Below are 18394 nucleotides of genomic sequence, written 5' to 3'. Positions count from 1 at the left end.
CTGAGATGCTAATGGCCTATGCATAACCCCACAAAAGAGACACGTTGATATGGACTCTGTTGTACATATTGTAATCGATGTCAACCCATCTCCACCGTAATAGCCTAATGTCAGGTTTACACTGCAAGGCTATTTATGACAGTTTTGTTATCATTCACACGAGAGATTTTCCGTACTCTTAAACATGAAGACATAAATGCATTTTATGGAATTAAGGGAAATTACTTAACACTCAAAGGAATTATATGAGGTCAGTGCTGGTGCCCTGGTCAAGATTAAAACTATGCCATATGGGTTTGTTATAAAGGTGGCTTTAGTCTCACCTATTAGGTCGTCAAGGAACATATAAGTAAGTTTCGACTCTGCTGTGCATACTTTTGTCGAATTCAGGCTCTGTACGTAAAGCCACGATCAATTCATTCCCAATCGGATAGTTATGACTATCATATTAAAACAGAATTGAAAGTACAATTTATAGAATAATATTATTGTATATTCCTTTCCTCTACTCACAAGCAAAGATTAAAGGGAAATCTAATCTTAGGTCATGTTTAGCCTGAAATTCGCATAATTATCTCAAGAATTTATTTTTCAGAGGTCACATTGACTTTAACATCGGCCCAGGAAATCATAAAAAGACGTTGACCTAAAAGAAAAAACTTGATTCCTGGTCATATTTGGTCCAAATTTGGTCAGGTCGTCCTATGAAATGGAACTGTTTTCAGGAGAGGAATTCTCAGATTTGATTGCGGTTCCAATAAGGCAATAAAAGGGTCCATTTATTCGACTTTCGGACATTGTCCCTGCTGATGCTGGAGTCCACAAATTGCCGCGCGGGTTCCCTTACGGGGACACAAGGAGGGGTAGGTGGAGGAGGAGGAACATGTACTAGACGAAGGCGAAGAAAACAAGAACAGATCAAAGAAATTGTAGTTGGACAAGACTCTGCCAAAGGAGGAGGACACATAAGAGAAAAATAGAAAAGTAAAAATATAAGAATCCAAGAAAGGTTAAGAAGAGTTCAAATATGTGCTAAGGTAAACAAAATCAAGAAAGAAAGAGGCAAGGAAAATAAATTGGATAAATGGAAGGGATACTGCATATATCAATGACGGGAATAGAGTCAAAACAAAACAGAAGAAAGCATTTTAAAATTAATCCCTTTCATCAACAAACTAACAAAACAAAAGGAAGTGAAATGATAACATGAATAGAATAGAAAGAACGGAAAACATGGGAAGCAGAGCTTTTAATGAAATAAGTTTTATAACTTATTATGAATCTCAATTACCACATAATAAGAAACAGGGGTAATGCTGTAGTTTGAATATAATAGATCATATCCTCATCTTTTGCATGAAAGTTCTATCAACATCTAATGACAGATTTTTTTGTCTGTACTATAGGAAAATGCGTACAAAACGCCTCCGCTTCGTTTTATCCAGCTCAAAAAAGCAAAGCAAGATATCTGACATGGGAGCTTCAGTACTCTTAAAAACAAAAGATTCTCAAGAATAAGCTTAAAGCTGAAAGCATCGGATACAGACGAAAAATACTACATTTTACAGATTATATTTCATATATTTTTTCGAAATTCACGTAAACATCTCCGAACACAAATTTGCATTTTGCTTCACAATAAAACTTTGAACCCTTGTTAACTTGCGATATCTCTGCTTCGACCACCAGTGGATCAGCACGAAGATTATTAAAAATTAATATATATATATATATATATATATACTCAGTATATATATATATATATATATATATATTGTAAATATATATATATATATATATGTGTGTGTTGTGTGTGTGTGTGTGCTATATATATATATATATATATATTATATATATATATATATATAATATATATATATACACATATAGGGCACGGTACTTGTTGTACATATACGTGTAGGTATGTGTTTACATCTTTCTCGTGTGCTCTTACGCATACTTCACTGACATTTTATATAAAGTAGTCTCACTTTTCTCATTTTCGTTGCGTCCCAGACTGACACAGCCGTGGTGAAGTATTGAAAATATGTACGAATGTTAATAACGTTTTATTTCCTTGCTTTTCCAGTCTTCAACGCCGCCATTTATAGCTGAAGTAAGATAACGTCGAGAAAATAGAAAGTGGTGTTAGAATAATAATTACAAGCTAAATAAAATCCAAGTGCGTATGTAGACTATGTATGTGAGAGAAAGTGAGAGAGAGAGAGAGAGAAGACAAATATTTGATTAATAATAAGAAACGTTTCATTTATCTTCTTTGCCGTTATTCTACGTAGTTTCTCCTATACTACCCAAAAATGCAATGACCTTAACCCGTTTCCTATACGTAATCTTTTTACGCATATGCGAATGCATATAAAACCATAAGCCATCAATTTTTTATATAGAACATTTCAGCGATCAAGAATAAAACACAAAAGATGAAATGGGGGAAATACTGTTGACCCTTATCTCACGTCTCTTTCCCCCTAAACTTTAATTAGTCGTTCATTTACCAAATCAATTAATGAGAGAGATTAAAACTCGGAATATTAATATCTAGCTTCGAGAGGGAAAGGGGCAACGGAGTTCGGTGTATGAAATTCACAGACTTTCGTCCGCATATAAGGTATTGTAACTATCGGGTTATTTGCAGTCAATAGCTTGTCAATATGGAATTAAACGATTTGGTATCAGGAATATCTTAATTAATAAAGACCCCTTTGATCCTTCATTGGTTCATTCTACAGTGATAGAAGTATTCAGGTCAGTGAATGGATCGTTTTCGTTTTATAATTCGATTTATGTTTATGCTAAAGCTGCAGAGCGAGTTGGAATGGGTAACCACTACAACAAAATGACTTAATACATCATATTGCTTACTTTCATCATGATAATTCTTCCAGTTCATCTTGAAAGAATATGCAATATCATCTCAGCTTTCTCCTAATAACAGATCTATGAAGTCTGGCTTTAGATTTAATAGCACTATTCTGAGTTAGCATGCAGAATGGATTTTTTTTCTGAACAAGCTCAAATTTGAAAATATTTTTAATACTCTTCCCTCATAAAACCTTTTCTTCATTTTTTCTAAGTCACACATACACAACATATATATATGTATATATATATATATATATATATATATATATATATATATATATATATATATATATGTGTGTGTGTGTGTGTGTGTGTGTGTGTGTGTGTGTGTATTAAAGGAGAAAGCAAATGTGTCGGTGAACTGTAAAACTTCGGCTTTCTTCGCATAGAGACATCAGAGGGCCTGGCGACAAGCCTTCGCTGAAATGAAAGAATTGAATTGATGATTATGCATTGTGAGAAGCTGAGGGTTGCTATGTTATTTTTAAGGTGTGTCCGGATACATGCATGTGTTTGTGCGTGTAATGATGGGTCCAACCGCCGACACTGAGGAGAAAGGACACACTCTCCTGAGATAAGCGATAAGGACGGTTCGGAGGACTTGGAGTCAAGAAAGCCCATCGAAATGTAGAGCACATTTAAAAGGACTTAGGAAAAGTTGCCTTTGAAAAGAGAGAAGTGTAATGTGTATACTTAATTATGTGTTGGGGAATATAATGGATATGTCTCTATGTTTCAGATGGGTTCATGGCATTATACTAGAGAATTGAATTCTCTAAAAGACTTGACTATTTAAATGTAGTAATTAATAATTTGGGAGTTTTGAGAGTGATTACTTAGTCTAATTCAGGAGAATGGAATGACAATTTACAGTCTTTTTGTGGGTCAGACTTAGTTCTTAATATAACGTCACTTAACCACTTTGTTCCATATCACGTTCAGCTAGTTTGGGAAATAAAAAGTGTTTTTGTATTTACGAGAATTCATTAGCCTTGCTATATCCTAGCTTGATATCGTTTGCAGAGAGATAGTCAGCAGCTAAAGGTAAGAGAGGTGTCACTTGTTTTAGTTTTGATTAACCAGTACTGAATGGTCAAATATGCTCGGCAATAGGTGGTGGCAGCGATTAAAAAGCTTTTTATAGGCTGTAGGTATGCTTCCAAAGAGACTATAGCTAGTTAGGCATGTATTTTTTGCGGGGAAAAGGGTTATAATTATGTCACAGGCAACTCGGGGTTTCTTTGCCAAGTTAAGGGTTTTTGTGTTCGAGGCGGTGGGTGTCTCTCTCTGCGATAGTGTCAGTGTAGTTAGCTAGTGCTTTGTGAAAACTGGTGTTCCGATGTTTTGGGAATCAAAGTTTAATTTTTTGGCATATTAAAGTGTTTACCGGGTGTGGTGAATAAGTTATGCACATTTGCAATGGGTATACAAGTTTGGGGTCTGGTCACACGAGGATGTGAGTGTAATTTCGTTGTTTCTTTCTTTTTTTCTCTTTTTATTGGTGACGGACATTGGGGACCTTTTGTAATAACAATGGCGAGGATTTTTTTATTATTGTGAGTTACGCCCTAGAGAGAGAGAGAGAGAGAGAGATAGAAGAGAGAGAGAGAGAGAGAGAGAGAGAGAGAGAAATGAGTGTCTGAGAGAGTGAGAAGGAGAGAGAGAGAGAAGGTCGGTTGCTAAGCGCCTGGGAGAGAGAGAGAGAGAGGGGCAGATGGGGCGGATGATGCTGCTTAGTGAAGCGGTTTCGCTCTTGAACTCATTTTTTTTTTTTTTTTTTTTTTTTTTTTTTTTTTTTTTTTTTATCCTCCATTTTTGTGTGTGTGTGTGTGTTATTCCCGGCGTGACCTTATACTGTATATAACAGCTGTTTAGGGGGGGATTTACTGGGTGCAGTGCATGTTTGTTTTTTTTATCTTTTATTGAGCCATATTAAAGGAGAAAGCAAATGTGTCGGTGAATTGTAAAACTTCAGCTTTCTCCGCTTAGAGACAAGAGAGGGCCTAGCGACACGCCTTCCTCGAAGGCTTGCTGAAATGAAAGAATTGAATTGATGATTATGCATTGTGAGGCCGGAGAAGCTCGGGGTTGCTATGTGATTTTTAAGGTGTGTCCGGATATGTGCATGTGTTTGTGCGTGTAATGATGGGTCCAACCGCCCGACACTGGGGAGAAAGGACACACTCTCCTCAGATAAGCGATAAGGACGGTTTGGAGGACTTGGAGTCAAGAAAGCCCATCGAAATGTAGGACACATTTAAAAGGACTTAGGAAAAGTTGCCTTTGAAAAATGAGAAGTATAATGGGTATACTTAATTATGTGGTTGGGGAATATAATGGATATGTCTCTTTGTTTCAGATGGGTTCATGGCATTATACTAGAGAATGGGATTCTCTAAAAGACTTGACTATTTAAATGTAGTAATTAATAATTTGGGGGTTTTGAGAGTGATTACTTGGTCTAATTCAGGAGAATAGAATGACAATTTACAGTCTTTTTGTGGTCAGACTTAGTTCTTAATGTAACGTCACTTAAGGGGGCCGGCCGGCTAATGCCGTTTTTTAACGACAGGACTTTGACATTCATACCACTTAATAAGGTGACTTGGGACATCTCCAAACCGCATATGATTTTTGCCTCTGACCTTCGGTTTTGTGACGCCAGGGCAATTGTATCCGAAATAACCATTTTTCAAAATTCTTCTCTGTCCTGATTGAAATTTTAATATTAAGACCTGGGATTACTACCATATAGAACCTGATGTAGACCTCCGCCAATCAAATGGAGAGTTTTTTTTCTAAAAGTCATTTTTTGCTAGATATGAATTTTTCAATATGGTAAAAAAATAAACCCTATAAATCACGAGAAAAAAATTTATAAAAAAAAGACGAAACAAAAATTGGTAAAAAGGGCTCTATTTGATTGTTCTATAATGTCTTTCTGAGTTATATACCAAATTCCAATGTTATAGCTTTAAAACTAAGTGAGGAGATAGATTTTGAAGGTCAATAAGTATAGTTTTGAGATACGGGTGTTTCAAAGTTTTCCTTCGTATTTCTATAAAGAAAAACAAGTTAATTGAACAAATAATGATTATTATGAATGTATATTTCTTTTTGTGTATTAATAAACCAATACTATTTTATTTATCATAATTTAATCATAAATGATGATCCCTTTGCTCATACATCGTAGCCTGGAGCACTGCTTGAGGCAAGATGGGGGCACTCCTTCCTACGCGGAATTCTTCTCTCTTTTCCCGTCACTCACTAACTCGGCTTATTACAGCGAATTTTCTTCTGTATGTTAGCGAGATGTTTTCCTTGTATTTTCCTCTTTGGCATGATGACATTCTTGCGAAACAAAGATAAACAAACGTAAATGCAAGAGAATGTCAGAGGTGAGACTCGAAGGTGTCTTTTCTTTTTTATTTTTACAAAGACAATTTGATATATCATGAGTTTTATGAATTTTCATATTCCATTTTTTGTGGGATATTAAAAAAAAAACCAAAACTATGTTATTTTTATCATAAATGAAGATCTCTTGCTCAAAGATGTAGCCTTGGGCACGTGTGACGTGTGCTGTCAAGGCAAGAAGGGGGGAGTTACTAAGCAACCCCTCCCCTCTCTCTTCACTAACTACGCATATATTATGATATTCTGTAATAATACTTGAGCGATTTTTTTCTTCGCTGTTATGTTACCGAGATGTTTTCCTTGTCTTTTCCTCATTGGCATGATGAACTTCTTGCCGAAACATACATAAATATACGTAAAAGCAAGCGAATGTCACGAGGTGAAACTCGAATGTGTATTCTACTTGAAGTCTATGGTCCAACTGATTCATGATTGAACCAGATACCCGCATTGCGAGCCACGGAATCTCTACAGATGCCATTTCTCACAATTTCTTTGCCAATAATTATCAAAATTTACGATAACAGAAGAAATATTGCATTTTCTTGTACGGATGAATGTTTTAGGCTTATTGAGTTATGTTTACTAATTACCCTGTAACTACGAAAGTAAGAGGAATTTTGACGAAATATTTTCGTATACGTATTCTCAATTGCCATATGAAGCTCCATGAATTTTTTCATGACTTTGCATTTTTCGCCCTATACCACCATATATAGGGGTCTTAACCACTTTGTTCCATATCATGTTCAGCTAGTTTGGGAAATAAAAAGTATATTTTTGTATTTACGAGAATTCAATAGCCTAGCTATATCCTAGCTTGACATTGTTTGCAGAGAGATAGTCAGCAACTAAGGGTAAGAGAATTGTCACTTGTTATATTTTTGATTAACCAGTGCTGAATGGTCAAATATGCTTGGCAATATATATATATTACTATATATATATATATATATATATATAATATATATATATATATAGATATATATATATATATATATATATATATATATATATCATATATGTATATACATATATACATATATACACACACACACACAATATATATATATATATATATATATATATATATATTATATATATATATTATATATATATATATATATATTGTCTTTTCTGTTTTTATATATATTAAAGTATATTGCCTTAAACTTTCATTTTTATGATGTGGTGACAATCCATCCGAAATCCCACCGCTGTCAGGTATGATGGTTTTATAAGTCATTTTATACTATTCTAAAAACTTTTCATTGACTTTTATTTATTGATCATCTATGTTTCGTCCTTTTAAACCCACAAAATAAACCACAAATATTCTTCCTTCAAACAACAATATAATGATTATTTCAGTATGAATATTAAATCCAAAGACACGAAACAAGATAAAATACTCATTTTATCTAGTCCTTGTTTTGGGACAGGGCAGATTTGTAAAAGCCCTGTGACTAAAAGGGTCTCTATTATGCATAGCCACGTTATAAATTCTTTCTCTTGGCTGAAAACGATTATCTATTGCTATTCATTTTCATTTAGACAAATAATGATCAAATTAAATATATATACTATATTAATTTTTTCATTAGTGCTTTCAGCCATCTATTCCATGTACTCTTTCTTTGTCATGCATACGTTTGGAAATATTTAGAGCTGTTTATTTTCAAGAACTAAGAGCATCGCACATTTCGACAAGATCCTTCCTTGTCATTTTTATTTTACGCGCTCGAAAACAGGCATCAACAAAAATCATCCGTGATTTAAATCCCCTTACTTTAACTTTTTTCTTAAATTTCTTTATCTTCCATAGCCGGATTATAGAAGTAGCTACCATGGTATTTCTTTCTACTGCCAAACTAAATTACACTCTGGCAATCTAAGAGCTGAAACATTCGAAGTCTTCCACCATTCTGGGCATTTTGTTACCGAAATCAGCTCTCCCTCCCCAGGCATTCATCTACCGCTAAAATGACATTCACTTTGCCGTCATATTCCATCAAGTTCTTTCACTCCGTTTAAACAACGAACCATGATATGCAGCTTTCTCGCCAAAAACAAGTCAACTAATGGACATTTCCTCTTACCTACGCCCTGTCAATACACGGTTGGAACCTTAGGTCTCAATATCCTATTGCTTCTACATTTAGGTGATTTACGCAACGTAAGGAAGTTAGAATATGAATGGACTAAATAGAGAATATTAATGAACTAAGTACAGTTATTCCAGTTGTCCTCTCAGTAAGAGCGTTCTTTCTTCTTTGTTCTGAGATGAGGCCTTTTCAAGGGATTCAGACTTTCGAACTTCGTGGCGGGGGCCTAAGCCAGTCAAGTCAAAGCCACAGAGCTGATAGTGTCCTGTAAACAACTGTGATTATTGAACACGTTAATATTGTATAATTAGAATCAAAAATAAGTTTTCGCCATGGTAAACATAGGAATAATAAATAGGATGAATATATAAGAGGCTGGTAATGGTATAATAAAGACGGAAATTATTTCAAATGCGTTGATGGCATCTTTGCTCACAGATTTTTGACTACAGATTAAATCAATTCGAAATCAGAGTCTAGGTAAATGAAACAAACAATTTTTTTTCTTAGTAAATTTAATGTAACATTAAATACAATTCCACACTAAATTCTTTTATTCAGTATGTATTCGGTCACATAGACGATACTAATATTTATGTACACGGGAAAGTAGACATAGCTCAACATCTTCTCTTTAAAAAGGGGTAAAGAAAATTTCTGATAACCAAATACATTGGGGGAACATAGATGGTCAATTCTGAAAACAAAATTTGCATTTTATTTTGTTTGTTTACTGCCTACGCTTTCCTTTCGAGAATTAGATTTCTGTCAGTAAATTTATGAGGCGAATCTAAAGTCATTTGTAATCTCAGAATATACCTTTCTTAAATTATGGGTTTTCAATATTTTTCTTTGGGGAAAAATAAACTATATTCATAAAATATGTTGCACTTTTTCTAATTGTCTTTGTAGCTTACGGGAATTATAAGAAAATATTTTTTGGTACCTACATTTTACAGGAATGAAAAAAAAAAACTTCTCCGTCGATTCCCATGTTACTCTGCATAAAACAATGAATTCAAAAAAGAGAGCGCTAATTTTGAGAAACAGAATTTTAGTATATAGTTGATATGACGCAAAATAACAGATCTGCACGTAGTAACTGTTATGCTTTGACTGGTCTTAAAAGGATTGCTGTGAAGGGTGTCTAATATTCTAGTGATCTGATTCATGATTGTTTTATACGCGCTTACATATACTCATTTGTGTGTGTGTATATATATATATATATATATATATATATATATATATATATATATATATATATATATATGTATATATATTCAGTAATAATCATCACACAATCAGTTGTGGAACAGAAATAAATGTCTGATTCACATCTGGATCGAACCCGGACCTTCAATTAAGAGACCTGGGTTCGATCCCCGATGTGAGTCATAAATTTATATATATATATTATATAATATATATATATATATATATATATATATTATATATTTATTTATTTATTTTATTTATTTATTATTTATTTATTTATTTATTTATTTATTTATACATACATTGGCACATACATGAGTCTTTTATACTTATATTAAGCCACAAACATCACTTAATGTCGATTGCACTTTACCTTGGGGATTACTTACACCTATGGGGAATTAATACTAAGTAAATGCATCTTCCCCGTTTAGATACAAAGATGGATATTTTTCATCTTATCGATTCGGCTATCTTAATAGTTGAATAGATAAGTTGAGCATTTGATTGCTGTCAAAGAAAAAAAAGGATGCGGTTCTTAAATTATAAAGATGGTGATATTTATTATATCCTTCAACTAAAAAAAACTAGAAAGCCTAAAATATCAGTATATACGTTATTTGGTGGCACACATTCCTTTTATTTCAAAATGATCAACTTTTATTGTTACACCTTTTCCCTCATTATTGGTAATAAAAATGAAAATTACAGCAAAGTTTCAGTTAGAAGATAATTTCAGTTAGAAGATAATGTTGCATAAAGATCTACGTTGCAATTGGTAAACAAACGATAATTTTAAACAAACTCTTATAATAATACTCATGCCAATGAGTGGTCTTGTTTCACATTTGAATGAGAACTACTTGTATGAATTATGAATGATATTAGTATTTGGTGGGTAAACACAATATTGTATGCAGATGAACAATTACATTATATATCTATGCAAAAACCCATGTATCATAGCACATACAAATTTTATATACAAGTAAACAAACGGAAAAGAGAAATGAAACACACATACATATATGCACGCCGGCTTAGTATATACACTTACTCAGTACCACTTTTACGATTATTTTGTAACACAGGAGGAATTAAAGAAACCTTTTAGGTGTCTTCTATACAAAAGAGCCAAAATATTCTGAGAGCGGGGGTCAGTAAAAAGAGCAAGCTGGCTTCTCCCACTGCAAGAATCGAGCCTGATGATGTGTCAGAATGCATCGCTGCCGGGAACTCCCCTGTCAGAAAAACCGGGAATAATCATTATTTATTTGTATATATTTTATCATATGCATGACTCAGTTGACAGAGTAAGAGTGCTTGATTGCTGATGGCCTTTAGTGGATTACGTTAGAAATTTGCACAAAGGAGCTTTTAAGGGTATTATATGTTTTACACCTACTGTTTACTCTATCGTTACAGAGCGCAAAAAAATAAAGTTGATGAAACATTACATATAATTTGACAAACATTTTCTTTACACAAATTATAACATTACCATACGGTACATACATACAATATATAAAAAAAATATATATTATATATATATAATATATAATATATATTATATATATAACTATATATATATATGTAGACATAGTATGTATACACAATTATATTATATATAATTATATATATATATATTATATATATATTATATATATATTATATATATATATATATATGTGTGTGTGTGTGTGTGTGTGTGTGTGTGTGTGTGTGTGTGTAATAAACAGCATTAATTTTCTTGATTATTTAATTTTTTGACGCCTTACCTTGGGATGCCGCTTTTTCTTTGGAGGGGATGGAGTTTTTCTTGCGTATAGGCGACGGTTCCTCTCCTGATAAGAAAACAAAAACGTATAAGATAACGCTATTCCTTCTGACACCACATGAAAGCTATATCTTGGTTTGTAGGTTCATCACTTCCTTATTACAAGTAATGCAGGGTGTAAGAAGAATAGGTGCGCTACTTGTTAAAACAAATATTCATAGGATATGCAAATGAAATTGGGCGGTTCCTTTGACAGTAGCTAGTAAGGTAGACGAGGCTCTTTTGCTGCTCTTCCCAACAGTCTTGAGGTGGGAGTGGACTTGGAACAGTATATATATTATTCTCAAACAAAAGACTACAAATGTGGATGAAATTTATACACTGTCCCTCGGGACTGATGTAACTGGAACTAAGAATTGAATCATTTTTTTGAGGCGCAAGAAGGGGAAAATAAAACTAGGCCTAAAGAGGTCCTTCTTTTAAGGCAAAAAAATAGATAGATAGGTAGATGCTGCTAAATCGTCTTTAAAACTTCTCAGGAAATCAGGTGCGAAAAACTGAACGGTGCTGCAATAAAAGGAAACGGATGACGTAAGTAGAACCGAAAAGAAAAGGACATTTGCTTTGTACAAACAGTTAACAATTCAAGAGTGTCTGGATCTGGACTTTGTATCAGAAAGAATATATGCAAAATAGAGGATAAAACTGGACATCTCAGTTTAATCCCCCACTCTTAACATTTAAGAAACGTTAGATGTAAAATGGGGTCAGCAGTTGAACGCGGAACGGTGAGGACATTACTGCGTTCAGCTCATTTACCCTGAAAGCGACAAAGAGGATAAAATTACGTTTGGCGAGGATTTTTACACGAGGAAAAAGTTATAAAAGATATATGTTAGTAAAAATTATTAAACGTTATTTTTAAGTTGGTACATAAATATTCTATAGTGCTCGATCTTAGAAGGTATAAGTTTTCCTTAGTTATATAACTACTTCTGAAGAATATTCACATTATATTTGTGATATATATATATATATATATATATATATATATATATATATATATATATATATATATATATATATATATATGTGTGTGTGTGTGTGTGTGTGTGTGTGTGTGTGTTTATTCATTTATTTGTGTGCATGTTAAAAAAGCAAACTGCAGGAGAAAATAGCACCGCTTAAAAATTGAGAGAACATTTTCATCCGTTCTCTTACTCCGTGAAAGTGCTGTTTCCAACGGGCGAGCAGCGATAAATTAAACGTTGCATTTAATGTTTACTGAAGACCAACCATTGTTGGCTACGTTGCTTTCAGCTGAGAGAAATTGTATTGGAATTCAAAGGGAAAGAAAATCTTTTGGAAAAGAAGGGCAGGTGATAAAAAGCTTTGATCGCTTCCTTTTGTTCACGTGATGAATTATATTTTATAGTTCCAAAAAGGAAATGTATTATTAATTCAAGAAACTACATATAATCGTGTGGCATAGTTTTCCTAGCTTGGTATTGGGATTTAACTTTATTTAACCACATACATACCTAAGCTTCAAATAAATACAGATAATAATAACATGCTACATTTTGGTATGATTTTCTTAACTAATACATGCGCAAACAAGCGAAATTAAAACAAAGAAAAACGCGTTACTCTCTCCTAGATGGTAAAATGTTCGTTAATTTCTTATCGACGTTTGCTTAAATTTGTACAGTATACATACGTAGATACGTACATGTACATACATTCACACATATATATGTATATATATATATATATATATATATATATATATATATATATATATCCATATATATATAATATTGTATGTATATATATATATATATATATATATATATATATGTATATATATATATCAATTTTATGTATGCATAGAGAAATATATATATATAATATATATATATATATATATATATATATATATATATATATAGATATATATATATATATATATATATATATATATATATATATGTATATATATATATATATATATATATATATATATATATATATGTGTGTGTGTGTGTGTGAATGTATGTACATGCACGTATGTATATATGTTATAAACGTAAAAACTGAAGCAAAACTCGATATGGCTATATATATATATATAATATATATATATATATATATATATATATATGTGTATATATTTGATAGATAAATAGACAGATAAATAGACAACTCCATCATAACCGAAGAATATGAGTAACCATCTACCTTGCAAAATGTGCAGATTGACAGATGTTGCATTATAGTTAGAAGGAGCACAGGTGTAGACCCCAGCATCCATATCCATGGCAGATGTAACCAGGAGGTAACTAATAGTCGTGGGTCCCTTTTCCACAATGATTGACACGCCACCTCTGCTGCTGCTGTAGCTGATGCTCTGGAAATAGAAGGGGTCTGACCGTCGCATGATTTCATTCAAAAATATTGTCATTGCAAATGGCAAGATCCTGCTGCATGGCCTGTACGGTATTTGCCTGTAAAAAAATCGGTTGAAATAAAAGCAAGTAACAAATTCGCCAAAGTTTCTTCGACGTAATCGAGTATAATTTTACAGCGTATAATCAAGGCCACCAACAATTTTTCTGTCTTTTGGTGGTCTTAGTATAATGCTGTATGAGCCACGGTCATCGAAACTTTAACCACGGCCCGGTGATGGCCTGCCTTATATCGTTGCCAGACACTCGATTATGGCTAACTTTATCCTTAAATAAAATAAAACGTACTGAGGCCAGAGGGCTCCTACTTGGTGTTTTTCATGAAGCCCTCTAGCCTCAGTAGATTTTAAGATCTGAGGGCGGACAGAAAGTGTGCACATGGACAGACAAATAGCCATCTCAATGATTCTGTTTTACAGAAGACTAAAATCATTGAACTGAACTTTATATTTGCCAAAGAAAACTTCTAGGATGAATAATAGGGGGAACTGTTCTGCTTAGTTTTTGCTCTATTATGGGAGTTGTATATTATTTGGAAACCTTTTAATTTTTTACATAGTTTTTCAGTAATTATATAAAAACAGAAGGCATGAAAATAGGAATGTTAGTTCTACAGCGAAATATATATATATATATATATATATATATATATATATATATATATATATATATATATATATATACACATATATATATATATATATATATATATATATATATATATAGTATATATAACTACAAATGTCCTTAAATATCTAATTCGCTCTACCTCAGAATTAATATATTTTCATACATGTTAACTGAAGAAGAATTTTTAGTTGATAATAATTTACGTCGGCTCCCGGGCGCGAACCTAGGAACGAAGACATCAGGACGCACAGTGTCGCGCCGAAGGACAGGGATCTGTAGGTGAGAGGCGGCGTTGACTTACATCCTCTCGTGGCAGCTGTGTGGTTAAAGGCGCTTCACTGTACGTCCTGATTTCTGGGCTCCTAGGTTCGCGCCTGGGAGCCGACGCAATGATTACCAACTAAAAATTCCCCTTCAGTCAACATATTTGAAAATATGTTAATTCTGAGGTAGAGCGAATTAGATATTGAAGGACATTTGTAGCTTATGCGTATATATGAATCACGGTGATGTGATCAGTCACTCACACCACACATACATATGTGTGTGTGTGTGTGTGGAGACCCAGCTGCGCACATTTGGAACGAGAGTGGATAGCCGTGATTGGGTGGTGCAGCAGTTATACACATGCCAGGTAACTGAAGCTAGTGGGTTCAAGCAAAAAGTTCAGCCGGGTATGCGCACCATCTTTCAAGACTTGATGAGAATCCAGTAAACTATAATCGTCTTTGGAATAAATTGATGCTAAAATTCGAAATTAACCTTACTCTACCAACTCTCCAACCAGTGAATTTTCAATATATTCATTACGGTAATCGATGAAGGATTAGCTTAAATCTTTTTTTTCCATTTTCTCTAACTAAAAACATTCTATGATAATTCCAGCTGATACTGGAGACAGTGGATAATACTCACGGCTAAGTAATATTTATATATAACGCTCCAGTAAAATATAATATAATTTTGGCTTTTAAAATGCTGGGAAAGAATTCGTAATTTAAATACCTTCATAACGTTCTCGGATGAAATACATTGTACTAATGACATCTAACAATGTCTTCTTCTTTTACGGTAATCAATTTATTGTTAAAGACAATGCGCAATTAAATATTGACTGTGATGGATAATATCGTTCGCTGAAAAAAATAATTACGATCAATGAATTGTTATATTTGGTGGTATTTCCGTGCACATTTCCACAGTGAAATAGCCCATACCTTCGTAAATATTTCTACAAAGAAATTTCCTTCGGGTTTTATCCACAATGAAGGAAATATCGTCCTAAATTGTGCAATAACTTCGCATGAAGAGAAAGCTTTCGAGGAAGTCCACAATATTCTGTTCTAAAGCTGAGGTGGGGGAAAGAGGAAACGTTTTACAAGGAACAGGAGGAGGAGGAGGAGGACTGTAAATGATGAAAGGGAGGGGAAGCAGAACTTTAAATGAGGGAAGAGGAAGACAAGGAGGAGAGGGCTATAGATGAGGAGGGGAGGAGGAAGACTGTAATAGGGGAGGAAAGGGTAGAAGGACTATAAATGAGGAGGGGATGGGAAAATAACTTTAATTTAGTGGGCTGAAGACGAGGCGAAGGACTATAAAAGAGGGAAGGGAGAGGGAGAAGACCCATAAATGAGGGAAGAGGAGGACGACAAAGGCTACAAAGGAGGGGTTAGGGGGAGAAAGACTATAAATAAGGGAAGGGAGGAGGTGTGGAACGAGCAGAGAGAGAAGTTAGAAAGAGGAACAGGTAAGAACTTATGAACGTAACCAGAAACTACAGCATTAATCATCACCACTGAGTTTCAAAATTTTATAACACTAAAATTCCATGATGCTAAATTTAACAGAATTAGAGGTTTGTCTCGAAATCATGTATGATAGGTATGACAAAAATACATAAGCTCTCTCCTCTCTCTCTATATATGTCTCTCTATCTGTGTGTGTGTTTGTATGCGCCTTTGAATTCCCAGGAATGGGAGTCGTTTTCGCTTAAAAAGTCTTGATGAAATATGCTAACAAAGGCGAAATAAAAAACGGATAATGCTTCAAGACCATTCTGTTATAGTCGCATTTTTGTCAGCGGGTCACTTTGCTATCAGTAATAATAATAATAATAATAATAATAATAATAATAATAATAATAATAATAATAAAAACTGTGGCATGAAACTCTCCTTTAAATTTTTCTGTTGATAAGCGCTAATATGCATTTCATACTGAAAATGTATATTACAATGCATATCATTTATTGGGTAGACCTCAAAATAAATCAACGAGGGTGTTTAGCATAAAATCATTACATTTTTTATCTGAGGACATTTTTTAAATATAACCAAACTTTTAAAGTTGCCTTAAAATTCATTACTTTTAAGAACAGATTTATTATATTTATTTTTTTTTTTTTTTTTGGGGGGGGGGGGTCTATCACAGTCCTCCAATTCGACTGGGTGGTATTTATTTATAGTGTGGGGTTCCGGGTTGCATCCTGCCTCCTTAGGAGTCCATCACTTTTCTTACTATGTGCGCCGTTTATTATTATTATTATTATTAGTAGTAGTAGTAGTAGTAGTAGTAGTAGTAGTAGTAGGGAAAAACTCTCTATCACGAGAGTATATATAATGTTCTAAAGGGTCCACAATAATACAAAGTGTAAAAAGTCCGTGTATAATTTTGAAGACTTTACAGAAAGCTTTCGAACCCTTCCCTGGGTTCATCTTCAGTCCAAATGAACAAAAAGTTACGACAAGTACAGAGGTAAATTTAAAAAACAAGAGTCGTTGAAGATCGTTGACAACGGTCGTTAGCTCGTTAATGGGCCAGGTGAAGAAAGAGGGTAGTTAACAACAACTAGGTGATACCCTCTCCCCTATCAATCCTTCTGGCTGCAATCCTGTTGGATCTTCGTACAGGTTGCAACATTACATGAAGTCCTTCATCCAAGGGCGTAGATTGGGCACCGTTATCAGACTCCCCCGGGGCAGCGGTTACCTGGACTGGAAGAGGCAAGGCAGAGGCAGCATCAGGAGAGGGAAAAATAGAGCCTGTCCTACAGTTAAAATCTTTTAAAACATACTAGTAATATAAAAATTAACAAATGGGTCTTCGTTGACAAAAGACTTGTTTCCTTTGAATGATTCTCCCAAACTTGCAGCAACTCCCTCGACTAGTCGTCTGACATTTACATTGTTACTTTTAAAGATAATTTTAGCCTCGTTCCAGTTGGGTCTATGATCATTCCTGAATGCATGAACTACAATCACAAAACAGCGCAATAGTAGCACATGCATTCAGGAATGATCATAGACCCAACTGGAACGAGGCTAAAATTATCTTTAAAAGTAACAATGTAAATGTCAGACGACTAGTCGAGGGAGCTGCTATAAGTTTGGGAGAATCATTCAAAGGAAACAAGTCTTTTGTCAACGAAGACCCATTTGTTAATTTTTATATTACTAGTATGTTTTTAAAAGATTTTAACTGTAGGACTGGCTCTGTGTTTCCCTCTCCTGATGCTGCCTCTGCCTTGCCTCTTCCAGTCCAGGTAACCGCTGCCCCGGGGGAGTCTGATAACGGTGCCCAATCTACGCCCTTGGATGAGGGACTCCATGTAATGTGCAACCTGTACGAAGATCCAACAGGATTGCAGACAGAAGGATTGATAGGGGAGAGGGTATCACCTAGTTGTTGTTAACTACCCTCTTTCTTCACCTGGCCCATTAACGAGCTAACGACCGTTGTCAACGATCTTCAACGACTCTTGTTTTTTAAATTTACCTCTGTACTTGTCGTAACTTTTTGTTCATTTGGACTGAAGATGAACCCAGGGAAGGGTTCGAAAGCTTTCCGTAAAGTCTTCAAAATTATACACGGACTTTTTACACTTTGTATTATTG

At 34.0% G+C, this 18394-nt stretch overlaps 1 protein-coding gene across 1 annotated transcript in view; it reads right to left on the bottom strand.

Annotated features, from left to right (window-relative positions):
• Positions 1-9937: 9937 nt before the first annotated feature.
• Positions 9938-18394, bottom strand: part of LOC135221876 (uncharacterized) — a 106853-nt gene continuing 98396 nt past the window's right edge. The window contains exons 5-7 of the mRNA XM_064259834.1: positions 13645-13813; positions 11405-11470; positions 9938-10867 (exon numbers count right to left, since the gene is read on the bottom strand). Coding sequence (XP_064115904.1) covers positions 10737-10867; positions 11405-11470; positions 13645-13813 — 366 coding nt within the window. The 3' untranslated portion in view covers positions 9938-10736. The remainder of the gene's footprint in view (positions 10868-11404; positions 11471-13644; positions 13814-18394) is intronic.

Source organism: Macrobrachium nipponense, chromosome 3 (genome assembly GCF_015104395.2).
Source record: "Macrobrachium nipponense isolate FS-2020 chromosome 3, ASM1510439v2, whole genome shotgun sequence".
Classification (NCBI taxonomy): domain Eukaryota; kingdom Metazoa; phylum Arthropoda; class Malacostraca; order Decapoda; family Palaemonidae; genus Macrobrachium; species Macrobrachium nipponense.
Note: the sequence above shows the minus strand (reverse complement) of the source record. Positions and strands in the feature narration are given on the sequence as shown.